Genomic DNA, 13,885 nt, shown 5'->3' on the forward strand with positions numbered 1-13,885 from the left:
GGTCCGGCTCCGGCAGCCGCAGGGATTCCCAAACCGCACCCCCGCGTCAGACCGCAGCCGCCCGGGGTCTTCCTTCCCCAAGTGCCGCAGCTGAGCCCCACGGGTCCGGCAAGTTCCACAGCAAACGAGAAAGAAAAACTCACCGCCTGTGTTCTTCAGCAAAACGCGTTTGTTCTTTCGAAAGCGCACCAACGGCACGGGGCATCCAACGTACCGGGTCAGCGTCTTCACGCAGACAATGCACCTGCAGAGGGTGACCCCGGCACAGCGCACCCTCCTCGTCACGGAGGCAGGACGGCACCGGAGCTGAGGTTCCTGGTTTTAGTGCAGGATGAGCCCAGGTCACGCTGCTTTTTCTTACGCCGTTTCGTGAATTTCTTTAAATAATTAAAATCCCAGTCTAAATATGAATTCCCTCATCCCCTTGTAAGTACAGCCCACCACGTTTCAGTCTATCAGAAAACCAAGTAGAGCACATGAAGCAAAGAGTTGTTCAAATGATGACATCTCCTGCAAAAAAACTGTCCCTCCCGGCAGGCGATGCCGAATAATACTGGCACACAACAGCCATTTCTCTGATATTTAGGCTGTGCCATAAATGTCTGGAAGCTGCAGCCAGAAAAAGAAATGCTCTCAATTCTCTGACTGACACAGCACACGGCCAAAACGCACTGTGCAGTGCCTCTGCACCCCAAGCCATCGCTCCTCTGCTTTGAGCTGCACCAAAAGCAAGAGCTCAAGAACGCAGCGGTATCTAAAAGAAAGGTCAAGGACCAAAGCAGGCAACTTGTTCTCCTCCCTGCGTGCGGGGATCTCAGCCATCAAGCACCGCACCTCAGACGGGGGCCTGACCTATCTACTTGTGGCCCAGGAGCGATTTTTAAGCTTTCACAGCTGCTGCTGGACATCAGATGTTCCACGCACATACCTGACCCTGATGCTTATACTGGTGTTTAAGAACTACCTAACACTTTTTACACACAAAATTCGTTTCAGACATGAATCTGGAAACATGAAGGGCTTATGCCTCGTGTTACTCTATATTCCATGCTTCAAAACAGATCATTCCCCAAAAATACCTCTTCAAGGGATTTCAGCTCCTCATGACTCCTTTAAGCCCTTCTGCAAGCTGTGGCAGACAAGAAGACATTGCCTTCTGACTCCTGCTATTTGCAAGCCTTCAGATTTCTCTCAAGCAGACAGCGCTCTGTGAAGGCAAGGAAAAGATTTACCTTAAATCTATATATCTATAGATGTTTAAAGACAGTATTAAGCAAACCAGTTTCATCCCATTCCTACGCATTTTCAGCACCCAGTGTAAAATCAGCTCAAGACAACTGACACGCAGCCAAGAAACAAGTGCCAAGGAGCACACGAGTACAACCTGCTGGAATGCCAAGTAAGAGAACAAGAACTTTGCGAGGTTCTGACCTGTTTCTGAAACCTCCTGTGGACCTTCATGTTATTCAGAGACAGCAAAGCCAGCTCCTTTTAAAATTTCAACTTGACGGGATAGTGTACACCTTTACAAAGCCATGCAGAAGCAGCAGCAGCATCTGCAAGGTTTGCTTTGGATCATACCAAGCAGCTCCTTATGTTCAAAGAAAGCCATAAAAGAAAATAACCCCGACCTATAGGTTCTGTCCTCAGCTCTTGTATGTTAGCTTCAGCATCCTGGGAAACACAAAATCTGTTACCTTAGAAGGTGGCTTAGAGAAATAGAAGTCCTGCATTTGAGGGAACTGTATACAACCCAGTCAAGCTCTTAACACGAAGCCCGTGCAAGTGTTATTTACGTGGTCCGCAAGTATTTACCTTTTACGCAAGTAATGGAACACGCTATAAGATGTAAGATGGAGAATTGCTCACGGTAAGCAGCAGTATTTATCCTTATATTAACACCAAAGCCATCAGTAACAGTTTAAGTATCTTTTTTAATTTTCTTACAACCACTTAAAACTGTCATATACCACAAACTTATGTACACTATTTACAGACAAAACAAGCAAAATATCCATCCAAAATATTTTTTAAAAAATCCTCTGATTAAATTGTTACACCTGCTCAAACAATGGTGGGAATTAATAGGCATATTTTCTTGTGCATGTTTCTCTTCCATGTAGTACTTCAGTCTCACTGCATATATATATATATATTTTTAAAAGTTAAAGAAAGATAAAACAACAAGCAGAAGGGACACAACACAATATGCATTTAAATCTTTGTTTAAGAACAAGCAGCTAATTAAAAAAGGCAAAATACAGGAAAAGTGCATCAGTTCCAATGAGTTAGTATAAGAGGCCCACAGGTGGAGAGCATGTACCCTTAAGGGTAGAGTCTCCTAGAAGACCTCTGATTGTCTACAAAGATTATTTAAAATTTATTTTAAGAAGACATTAAAAAAAAAAAACAGAAATGAAAGAGGAGAGGAGAAACATGACACCTCCAGAATTTTTTTTTCCACGAGGTTTCTTGGAAACTGGTGCTCAACAACTTCCAGAGTGGGCAAGAATTCATTTGTGCCCGGACTTCGTCGTTCATTCACACACCTCGAGCGAGCCGTCCCCGCGTGTCAGGCAGAAGGCCTCTTCCTCTTGAACTGTGCCAGGCTAGAGGACTTCCACAAGCTCTGTGCCCATGTTTGTGCTAAGTCAGTTAGACGCTCAATTTTGTCAGCGCAAGACCTGCTCGCTTCCATGGCTTAAAGCTGAGCCAAACACTGCTGGCTTTGCACCTAACAGAATAAATTAGTCTTCTCATCAAAAAGTCCATTTATATGTCTGGTGCATTTCAGAACAACAGATGTGCCGTTGAGGAAGCTAGAAATGACCATGGTTAGACAAAGTGTCAAAAACCTTAACTCATTTTTGTTATATTTCATATGGGTAACTTTTTTTTTTTTTTTTTTTTAGAAAACACAGGACAATAAAAGAGGCTTGTATCTGGTATTCCCAAGTCCCATGCTAATCCTTCACCGAAAAGGCTGCCTTTGAAAACAAGGCTACATGCATATGTGGGGAAGGCCGGCAGCACTCTGAAATGTGGGTTCAGCACACAATCCCTTTAAAATGGAGCCTTCAGCCAACATTTGAAGTCTCCTGACAAAGCCTATGTCTTTGTGCTTAGTTAGTTTTAGGTCATTTGAGCTTACAGTAGGCAGTAACCAGTCTGCCGCTATGTGACAGGACTGGTTAAGGAGTAGCTTTGTATAGGATCATCATATTTTTGGCTTTCTGGTAAGGCTACTTCATCTAGTAACTTCTCCTCTAGCAACAGATTTGGTCCAAAGGTATCCAGTCTCCAATTTGATAGTTTTGAAGCCTATTCCATTACATTCAAAAATCTTGCAAGCCACTTCGCCTTTTGCTAACAACGTACCGAGTCTTTGTACTTTATACAGAAGAATGGAGTGCTCAGTCCTATCAGCTGTAAATATATTTACACTTCTGTGGACCTAGCAGCTAAATACTCCTTCCCTCCTTTAAAGCATCGCTGAATAAAGAATAAACACTAGCAAATCCTAAAACAACAACAAAATACTGCTGAAAATTGTGACAAGAGAAAGTAATCTTAACAACCACTCCTGAACTCTGTATGTACTGTTTCCAGTAATCCCAGGAGAGACTGCAAACACTCCTGGAGTTCTATACAACACACAAATGAATCTGCCTTTTATTTCATTCCTCAAAGAGCAACTTGCAGAAATGTTTAGCGTTAGAAAAAAAGTAGTCTTCATTCACCAAGATCAGTGCTGTCCCTCTCCTGTTCTGGAAGCATTGCTTTCAGTTTAGGGTGGACTGCAAGCTACTCGTGCTTTGGGGGATAAGTCTACCACGTTAACCTTCCATGACATTTTTGGAGGTCAAGTACTTCTCTATTAACGGACTCCTTGTGTGGTGCAGAAAACATGCTGTAGTAACTAAAAAAAATACCAAAACCAAAACCCCCAACTTTCTGCCTAACAAGGCTAAGCTTAGCACAGTACGAGTGCCATATGGAGGCACCACCAGGTTTCTAATGCTATGATGTGCAAAACCAAGACCGTACAACACATATGAAAGTAAACCAAGCAAGAATACAAACCCTCAATGGGTCAGCCAAGGGCAATCTCCTTTTACCATCCACACAAACAGTAGAGGAGGCCCAGTGGAGGGCTCATTTTCTTGTACTGAAGACATTTGTGCAAGACACCACTGCCTTTCTCCTGGACTCCACCTTTGTCATATGTTATGGTGAATGGATGTGGCAGAGGACAGCACAAATCCCTGAAGCCTGAATTATGGCAGTCCCAGCAACTCCTGCTGGTGAAACATCGGTATCGCCCAAAGTCATCGGCTACCCAAAATCCAGTTTTGAAGAAACAGAGCAACTAAAGTAGCACGGGAGCTGATTTCAAGTCATGTTGGAATAAGATGAACAAATATAAGTGCAGTTGTGTCATCTGCCACATATAGAGAAAGAGGAACTTGAAGCAGAGTAAAGTAGAAACACCATCCATCAAGATAAAGCCCCAATTATCCCTTTTAAATCCAGCAATAAAACAGAGTGCATTTTTTTCCAGGAAACAGAGTGTACAGTACCCGTGTGCAGCATAAAAACATTTCACAAATAATGAAAACATCCCTTTTGAAAATGTCAACAAAAATAGATCCCATTGGGACCAGACTGTCAGTGCCTCCCAAAACAAGGCAGAAAAATCCAGCCTATAAAACATGCCAAAGGTGACCAGTAAGTATCCCACTAACCTCTGAAACTGCTGACTGCTTCATTTAGTGAGAAAAAGAAGTATGACATTTGTATTTAAAACCCTAGGCACCGTGTTAACAGGTTCACTAAATTACCCTTTAAGCTTTGTTCTCTCCTGACAACTACTTAAAAAGACATCTATCTGTCCATGGGGAAAGGTGGAAGCAACATCTTTTGGCTATGCCGAGCAATTCTGCTGGGCATCAGTGCAACAGAATTCTGGAAACCCTGAAGAATGACAAATATGATCCAAAAGCACGGTCTTCCAGCCCAGAAGTTCTCTGCTGGTCAAATTTCTCAAGACAAGACACTGACAGCAAAGCAGCAATGTTTCTTTCAAAATTTTTTTCAGGCCTAATGGCTTATCACTGAGCTTGTCCTAAGGGAACAGAGTGCAGGCGGATGATCTAAGCAAAACACGAAGGGCCAAAACGTCCATTTATTGGCTACGTATCTGGTGTGAGAAAGAAGAGGGGCACTTTGACTTCTATTTAATTATGTTTTCAGACTCTGCTTACAACTCGAGAGAAAACTGCTCTCCCTCCCTCAAGAATACTCGGCTAGTAAACAGTCTGTCTGACATTCATGTTTTGATTCTGGAATGGAAAAAAAATTAGCTGGTTTTAGCACTTCTGTAACTAGTTCTGTCTTGATTAGACAGTTATTCTAATGGGGGAAAGAAAAAAAACACCAAAGTTATTTAGCTTTGCTTACTCTAAACAGTTTTCATTGGAGGTAGCTCCCCCTCAACACCTATGTGGCAGATACAGACATATAGATTATGCAAACTCAGCTCTTAGTTTACAGATGACCTCCTCGCTGAATCCTACAGCTCACAGCATCAGAGCAACTGACTGCATTAGGCCTAAGAGACCCTTGAATCAATCCATCTGACCAGAGCAACCAGTTCTTATCAGAAACCAGCAAAGGCATCTTTCCAAAACAAATTCCTGTAGTAAGCACCTTCCCACCTTAAATGCCAGGGGCTTTCTGCAAAAATGGATTTGAATAGGAGATAAAGGACCAGGGCTGCACACATAAAGCTCCTGCCTGCGCTCCTCCAAATACTCTGAGACCAGGCAGAGTGAATGAATGCAAGCCATCTGAAACCTAATGCTTACTTGATGCAGATCTTGAGCCTGATGCAAGTTTCCAACATCTTTAATGGAAAATAAGGTAAGCCCTGTTACTTAAATTGTAAAGCAGAGGTCTACAGCAAGGGGGCGATTGGGTTTTATTACCCCGGAAAATTAAAATCAGCAGTTCATCCTACTGTGGGTCTACTGATGGAACTAGATGTCCCTCTGGGCCTTTTCCTTTTCTCTAAAAAAAGCACACAACCCCCTTCCAAACCCCCCACGTTTTCATCAAGTCTGATCCTGAGGAGCTGTAAATAGTTAAAAATACAAAGTCACGCTCATAAGATAGTTTCCAGTATGCAAACCCTGGCAGAGCTAAGCTGCAGTCCTCTACTGATCGCTATTTTCTTAGTTTATGCTCTAAAAAGATGTTCATGTAGCAAAGCAAAAGTCTGCTGATGGGCTCTGTGTACGTGGCCCAATTGTTTGCTATAACAAAAAGGAAACAACTTCACACAATTAAAAAAAAAAAAAAAGATATTTGACAATCAAAATATAGAAAATGTGGAGGCACTTTCTCTTTCCTTCCTTTTTTTTCCTACAGCCCATCTGTAAGAGAAGTGCAAAATAATAAAGTTTTCTGACATCTGAGAAAAAGGTAACATCCAAGTTAAGCCTACACAGGTTTCAGCTAAAGCTTTGGAACAGAAGCTCTCTACGCTGATACTGGTTTGTACTCCTGACATGCCTACACAAGAGACACTGCTGTGCAGCTACAGACGATTTGTCCAGAAGTAGTAGTTCCCTCCCTTTTTAGTTCATCACTTCTACTGTTCAGGCTACAGAGGTAGTAAAAACAAACAAAAACCCAACAACAAAACAAACAAAAAAGCAAAATAAAAAAAAATGAAACAAAGAAACCACACTCTTGCTATACTGTACATTCAGAACCCTGTGGCCACGTTGTTGTCCTAACAATGAACAAATTCATTAAAAAACTCAACATTAACACACGAATGTGCAAAGGGCACATTCCAAAGCCAGTGCTGTGGTAAAGCAAGTGTTTGTCCACAGGGAGGGAAGGGGATTCTGTGAATCATCAGGAACAGAGAAAGGTTATTTCTGGCAGCCTACATGCTAACGTAAACAGGATCCGTTTCTCCTTTTAAAGTTCTGTGCCAACAGAACTATTGAAATGTCATTTCCCACCAGAGGAGACTTTTCTGTAATCATTAAAAAATACATTAAAAAAAAGGGAACCATAGAGCAAGAGACTATTGTGTTCCCGAGCTGGCAGCTGGTAGAGTAGCCCCTGTGTTTGCATTGGCATTTTGCTCCAGATGTTGTCTTCCTTTTGTCAAAGTGAAAAACAGAGGCTGACAGATGCTCTTAGGTCACCAGGGCCCCAGTTTAACTTCATTTGGCTTTCCTTGCTAGAGAGAAAGGAGCGTGTTTTTGTAGTTGTGCTTCAAAGGTCCACTTCAACTTGGCTGCTCCTCAGTTAGCAAACTGCTGGTAAAAGGCAAGTTTGACCCTCTCAATGTGATGGCAGAGTTTAATAGCTGGCCCAAGCTTCAAGTCCATACACTCCTGAACGGTGGGCAGGGTGAGCAGCAGCAGTGCCTGGCCATCGATTTCCTGTCAGAAGACAAAAACTCTATAGTGACTTTGCATTTTATTTTCCCTGCTCCTTCAGCTTTGACTGGCTGTAATTTCAGATTCATGACCGTTTCCGAATCAGATATTTCTTTCATGCTACTCCAGGCAGCTTAAAAAAAAATAATAAATCTCTCCTTCTCACAACAAATTCACTTCTTTTTTAAAATGTCAGCTCAAATTCACTGGCTAAGGGACAGAACCTCATGAGATGTTATTTTTAAAAAATAAACCTAGTAACAGAAACCAAGACAATTTAATGCAAGAAGTCTCTTTACCTAACCTTTGCATCTTTCTCTAGAAACAGAGGTTCTACAAGAAAAAGTGCATCTTCTGGAACATCTATCATAAACTATAGTCATTACCAGTTCCAGTCCTAGTTTTGATAGATGATGTTTTTATGGCAAATTTTAACCAAGATGCAAGAACAATGTTAACTTGACTCATGTTTGTACTCTAGTTGTCATACTTCAGCACAAAAATGTTCACTTGTGCAGCTGTACAACACTGATACCTGCAGTTAGTCTGCAGAATGGAAAATATTTGTCATTTGAGGCCCCATCTCTGGAGGTGTTCAAGGCCAGGCTGGACGTGGCCTTGGGCAATCTGGTCTAGTGGGAGGTGTCCCTGCCCATGGCAGGGGGGTTGGAACTCGATGATCTTCAAGGTCCTTTCCAACCTAAACCATTCTATGATTCTATGATTTGGAAAAGCCAACACAAGTGGCAAAACTGTATCTCCTAGAAAACAGGCTCCTGCCTTCATGCTGCCTGGTTGCAGGCATTCTCTGTAGTTTTGGGATTTGGAGGCCCCACAGACCAAAATGTCCTCTAATGAGTAAAAAGAAACCTGAAAAATTCTGGCCATTCCCTTAACCCTCCTCTCCCAACTGCTGTTGTGCATGCAAAGGTTGTGCATGTATTTGTTCCCTCAAAACCCTATTATAAAATTTAAAGAAGCTTCTTTTTGTCATTCATTAGAGGATAAGAAGCAAAGTAACAGATTCAACATTTTAGCAGTCAGAAAACCATACCTGATCAAGGAAAATTCTTGCCAGTGGTGCACAGTCAGTGGATTTGAGGAATCGTACAACATCAGCCACGCTCCATTCCAGAGGGTTACTGTCCAGCTGCAGCTTTTCAGCAACCTCCATCTTCATGTCCTAGACAAGCCACCCAGCACAAAAATAATTCCCAGAATATTACTTACGCAATGGACCAACACTCCCCTCTACCCCCCAACACCCAAATATTCAGCTGCCAAATAAAGCTCTAATGAGAGCTGAAATCGTAGAGGTTTCTTGGTTAGCAGAGATGTGCAGAATAGCATTGTGCTGAGGGTGGAGGCTATGACATCGTTATAGCCAGTAAGCAGGGATCTAAAACCAGGATTTGGTCGACACCACGTCACTGCTGAGGTTGAACCAAGGAGCGCTAACAGCTGGGAAATGGAAACTTCATCCTTCTGTCTACAGCTTTCTGTTTAGTCCAGCAATATGACTGTAATAAAAATTTTGATTTTTAATAATTCTGAAGTGTCTTCACAATGCCTTTTTGGGGTAAGAGTATTTTATGAGAACACACGTATGACGGTTAATACTCCCAATATATTCGTGCTTGCCCAACAGTGAGCAAACTAGAACACAAATCTACGCTCAAAGTTACCTTTGGTGAAGGAGGTTTATTTTCATCATCAGAAAAGGAAAAGGTCCTGAGCTTCCTCTTCCGCTTGTCTCGGTCCTGAGCCAGGGAATGAGACAGTTCACTCTGTGTAGGAGAGGATGACAGTGATTTCTTCTCTGATACTTCTGATTCCTCAAGCAATTCGTCTTGGTGCTCTGAGGTACTATCTTCAGTCAGAGATTCTTCATCTACCTCATCCTGGTCATCCTCCTCTTCTCCTCCACTACCCTGAAGAGGCAGGAAAAAAAAAAAGCAATGAAAAAAAAAAAAGGGCAAGTTTAGGATAAAAGCTACAGTTGCCACCCATTTGTCAGCTGTAACCTGAGGTTACAAGGAACTAACAGTTTGTTGCTTCAAATGTAGCTGGTTGAAGGTCACATACCGTACCTATTCATGTTGTTGGTAGTCTCATACCTGGGGAGATCCAGCTGGAGTGTTATCCACTGAAGCAGAAGAACGTTTTTTCTTATGAACAAAAAAATGTTTTCGTCTCTTCCGTCTTTTATTTGGTTTCTTCATAGCTACTTCCAGGTTACTGTGGCCACCCGGAGGCCTGCCTATCCGCTTGTTTTTCCGCTTTCCATAATAGTGTGCTACCAGGACAGAAGAAAGGAGCGCCATGTTGAAATGCACCTTCAATAGCAACTAGTTACGATTGTCGATCATCAGGACTGGAAAATCAGTAGAAGGATATCTCCCAATAGAAATCCTAATACTGCAAAACTTCAAAATGTGTATGTCTATATTTTCCTCTTCAATTTGGTTTAAGGAAGAAGAGTTACTAATCAATTTTATTTGCCCTATAAAGATTTACCTCCTCTTTTTCTGAGAAGCCCCAAATGATCAGATTTTATCATCAGCCACAGACTTGGTCCAATTTAATGGCGCATTTTGTGACGTTTTGCAGTTTTTAAACATGGCCTCAATACACTGTTGGTTCTCACAGTGTCAAATGGCTAAAGTTAGGTTAAAAAAAACCTTAAAAAACTAAAAAAACCTAAGGGCTAAGAAAAGAGAAGGTTTTATTTTGTTTCACAACAAACTGGTAAAAGCAATTAGAATGCTACTTGAATTACAATATTAGTCAGTTCTTGCCCCAAAAGTTGTCTTAAGAAGATAAAGCTGTAAGCACACAACAAAAAGTTAAGCCATGGTTCTACCACTTAATATAGAATTAATTTTTTCTCCTCTACACACTGGCACACGGATATTTTGTAGGCCTAAATATGTAGTACTTGAGCTGCTCCTTGTGTAAGCAAAGCAATGGATTTTGGATTCCTTCTGGAGCCAAAGCCAGAAGAAACCCAAAATATAACTCTCCAAGCCCCACCTCAGTTTGAGATCAGCAGCCTACTTACTGTATTTAGTCTTTGTCAGGACAGAGCAGTTCTCTGAACACTTATCCAGCACCATCTGAGGGCCGAAGAGGTTTGGACAGCATTCCAGCTTAATGCATGTTTTCCTACAGAAATCTGCCACCCGGTCTGCTGTCCTCACAACTTCCACAGTTGCACGGTAGCTCTTCCCTTTGTACCTAGCATTGAAAATATCATCATAATTCAGTAATCCTCTAATTACCAGGAGAAAAGTACTTCACTGAGAGGTATACAAGAATGTTGCTTTGAGATCAAACTCAAGGAAAACCTGAGCAATGAGGAACTTTATGGACTGACAAGTCCTGGAAACAGGTAGTGCTGTCTCTTACGACACGCTCAAGCAAAGAAACAATGCCAGCACCAGAGAGATGCCTGCAGTACCCAACACAGCAACGCTGCCCTGCCAGCAACCACCAAACACTATCTGAGAGGACTATCCCAAAGTTTGGATGTTTTGTTTTCTTTGTTCACAGGTGGTTTGTGCGTTCTTTGTTTTCATGGTACTGCAGAAGTGTCCACTGTGCTGTAGCCAGCTGGGGCCCAAACCCAAGACCGAGTGCACCAATTCAGCTAATAAAGGTAACAGCAGACAGCTTCTAGTGAGCCATTCTATGCACATACTATGGCAAACAAATGAAATACTGTCACATTTCCAATCAGCTTTCATCTAACTGCTGAACAATGTGTCAGGACAATCACTTGCCATGACTCCACATATTGCTCCCGTTTGATTTAAATTAAGAAGAGATTTCTTTTTGTTGAGCAGCCTTGCCACGACACTGACAGAGCCGCACTGTGAAATATCTGCCAGAGTCATTCATCATTTCTGCTTTGTTCTCCCCGCACAGCTAGTGGCACACGCTCGTATCTATTAGGGATGTCTCAGGCCTGCAAGTATCCAGTTAATGCACTGCAAAAAGGAGCTGTATCATCACAGTCCAGACATCCCTGGTCTCACGACTGTGACAAAAGAAGGCACACAGCAACTTCAGTGAAACCAAACAATTTTTTTTTCCCGCTATTCTTCAGCGACATCTTCTATTTACATTAACCTTTTATATGATCTTCCTATTGTCCAAATCCAGAGCAATCCTTCAATACATGGAAAGGTGTCTTTTTACACATGAAACTGATCCAACAAAAGAATTACTCACATGTTCAAAACTATGTAGGAAAGTGTGCTATGGCACAGTGGGAAAATCTAATCTCTAGTACACAAACACAGTGACCTAATGACAAGACCATCACTAGACTATAGAGGAATATCTGGACTTATCAAATACACGTAAATATGATCACTGCTTTTTTCCTAGCCACAAAATAATCTTGCAAAGAAGCTCCAACCTAAAAAGCTCAGGAGGAAAACTAGGGAGTGCTTTAGGATAGGTTGTTGTAGAAAGACCAGAATGCCAGGCCATTTCAGAGCACTGCTACAACCTAATTTCAGAAGGAATCTTCTTCCACTGAGAAATTTGTGTGGAAGTGCCATGGAAGTCTGAGAAACTTCCTAAGCAGTATATGCTTCTGCTTTAAAATACTGACAAGTATCTTCAGGTGAATTAAATTATCGTAAACCTCACCTGCAGGTCTGCCAGTGTATATGCTACATTGTACCAGTACCACACCATTCTTACTTCACCATTAACTGCTTACACGTCAGTAGCAGAGCACACCTGGCATATTAAGGAGCACTAAAATCAGATGTACTTCACCAGACATTCATAAAGAAGTTTATAAAGATTTGGCAGTTTAATGGCTGTCAGCATCTTGATACGCTAGAAGCAATCTTTCCTTCTCTGAAGTGTGAGAAGCCAAAGTGTAGACTGCAGAGAACTTTGCTATTGGGATCAACTAAGCAGGGAACGGGACAAGAATTTACTTGGCTTTTAGGGTCTCTCCATGCCCATGCCATGCAGCCTCTTCATCCAACTGCAGTTCTCGCAGGACACGGCTAGGTTTGTAAGCTGCATTGATCAATAAAGTGAGAACCTACAGTGAGAGAGGGAAGAGGAGAAAATACGTTTAAGTTATTTGTACACTAAATCTGTTTTAAAGTGCCAGGGTAGAATAGGAAATTACTTCTATTCATCCAAATTACCTAGCATCAAAGCACTCATTCACAGCAGGATGACAGATACCTCCAGATACTGCCAAAATGAAAACTGAGAGCAGTCGGCACTTCGGGCCCTGCCAAAGCTTCAGAGTTTGTCTGCAGAGTCACGAGTATCAAGCAATTTCCAAGACACTGCCCTTGAATTACACGTCACTAAATTAAAGCCTGGGGCTGAATACCGCAAAACTTGCATAACCTTGGGTAAATCCAAGTGATTATCTTACAGATTGTTTGACGTGTGAAGGTGTGCCAAAAAATGCTGCAGGATTTTGCTGCCTGCCAACCCACTACTTGCTACAAAATCACAGCGCAGAATCTTAAGATCTCTTCTGCCTTGATTTCATGAACCATGATCAGGCCTGTACTATAATAAAATGAAAATTTCTCTGCTGCTGTAAAGTAACTTAAAGTCGTGAATAGCCTGAAGTTCGTGCAGGATAGTATAAAACATGCATTCAAATTGTATTTTGTATTTTCAGTACATGCTTATTCCAAATCATTCCCAAATTATGTGCATCAGAACCTTGACATAACAAACTTGCAGCTTCAGTCCTACTAATGCAGCAGCCCAGAGGACTATAGTTCAAAAGAAAGAGTATTAAATATAATGCAAGAACCAAACTTACTCTAGGATTCATATGTTGAGCACAAGTCATAAATGAACTGAATACAACTGAGCATATTGGTTGAACTTTAGCAACGCTCAGCATCTTTACATCCGCAGGAATTGTGCATACTTTATGTTTTCAGGCAGTGAAGCAGGTTAAACCTTCAAGGTTAAATGAAGCTGCCACAGGATTTCACACTTGCTCTTTTGGAGCGCTTACATGAGAGTACTGAAACTTGCAGAAAGGATGGAGTACTTTTCTGTATGCAAAAATGGAGCTGTTTCAATAATCAGCTTGACTCTTGTCCACTGGACTCTTGTTTTACAGCATGTCTGCCAGAAAGCCTTTCTTAAGGTCTCCCCCAGTTATGATACGTGGTAGGGAAGGTAAAAATTCCAGAGAAGTTGCGCCAATTCCTGCATTTAAAGTTATTGTTTCATGAGAGCTCAAGTATGCACACATAATTATGCCTTGGGAAACATTCAGCCTCTCAGGTCAGGTAATAACCACCCCATGACCTTTTTGGAGATTTCAGAAAAATAATTATTGCATTAGAGTATGTAAATTTGCTGTGAAGCGCCTTCTGGAGAAGAGGCTCTCTGGCATTAAAGAATGGCCTTTTCCT

General features: G+C 41.8%; 1 protein-coding gene across 1 annotated transcript in view; it reads right to left on the minus strand.

The window, feature by feature from the left end:
* Window positions 1-7,071: 7,071 nt before the first annotated feature.
* Window positions 7,072-13,885, minus strand: part of SFMBT1 (Scm-like with four mbt domains 1) — a 34,394-nt gene continuing 27,580 nt past the window's right edge. Inside the window, exons 15-20 of the mRNA XM_009891248.1 lie at window positions 12,419-12,528; window positions 10,522-10,697; window positions 9,578-9,756; window positions 9,146-9,391; window positions 8,515-8,643; window positions 7,072-7,463 (exon numbers count right to left, since the gene is read on the minus strand). Coding sequence (XP_009889550.1) covers window positions 7,323-7,463; window positions 8,515-8,643; window positions 9,146-9,391; window positions 9,578-9,756; window positions 10,522-10,697; window positions 12,419-12,528 — 981 coding nt within the window. The 3' untranslated portion in view covers window positions 7,072-7,322. The remainder of the gene's footprint in view (window positions 7,464-8,514; window positions 8,644-9,145; window positions 9,392-9,577; window positions 9,757-10,521; window positions 10,698-12,418; window positions 12,529-13,885) is intronic.

Source organism: Charadrius vociferus, unplaced genomic scaffold (assembly GCF_000708025.1).
Source record: "Charadrius vociferus isolate BGI_N301 unplaced genomic scaffold, ASM70802v2 scaffold758, whole genome shotgun sequence".
NCBI lineage: Eukaryota > Metazoa > Chordata > Aves > Charadriiformes > Charadriidae > Charadrius > Charadrius vociferus.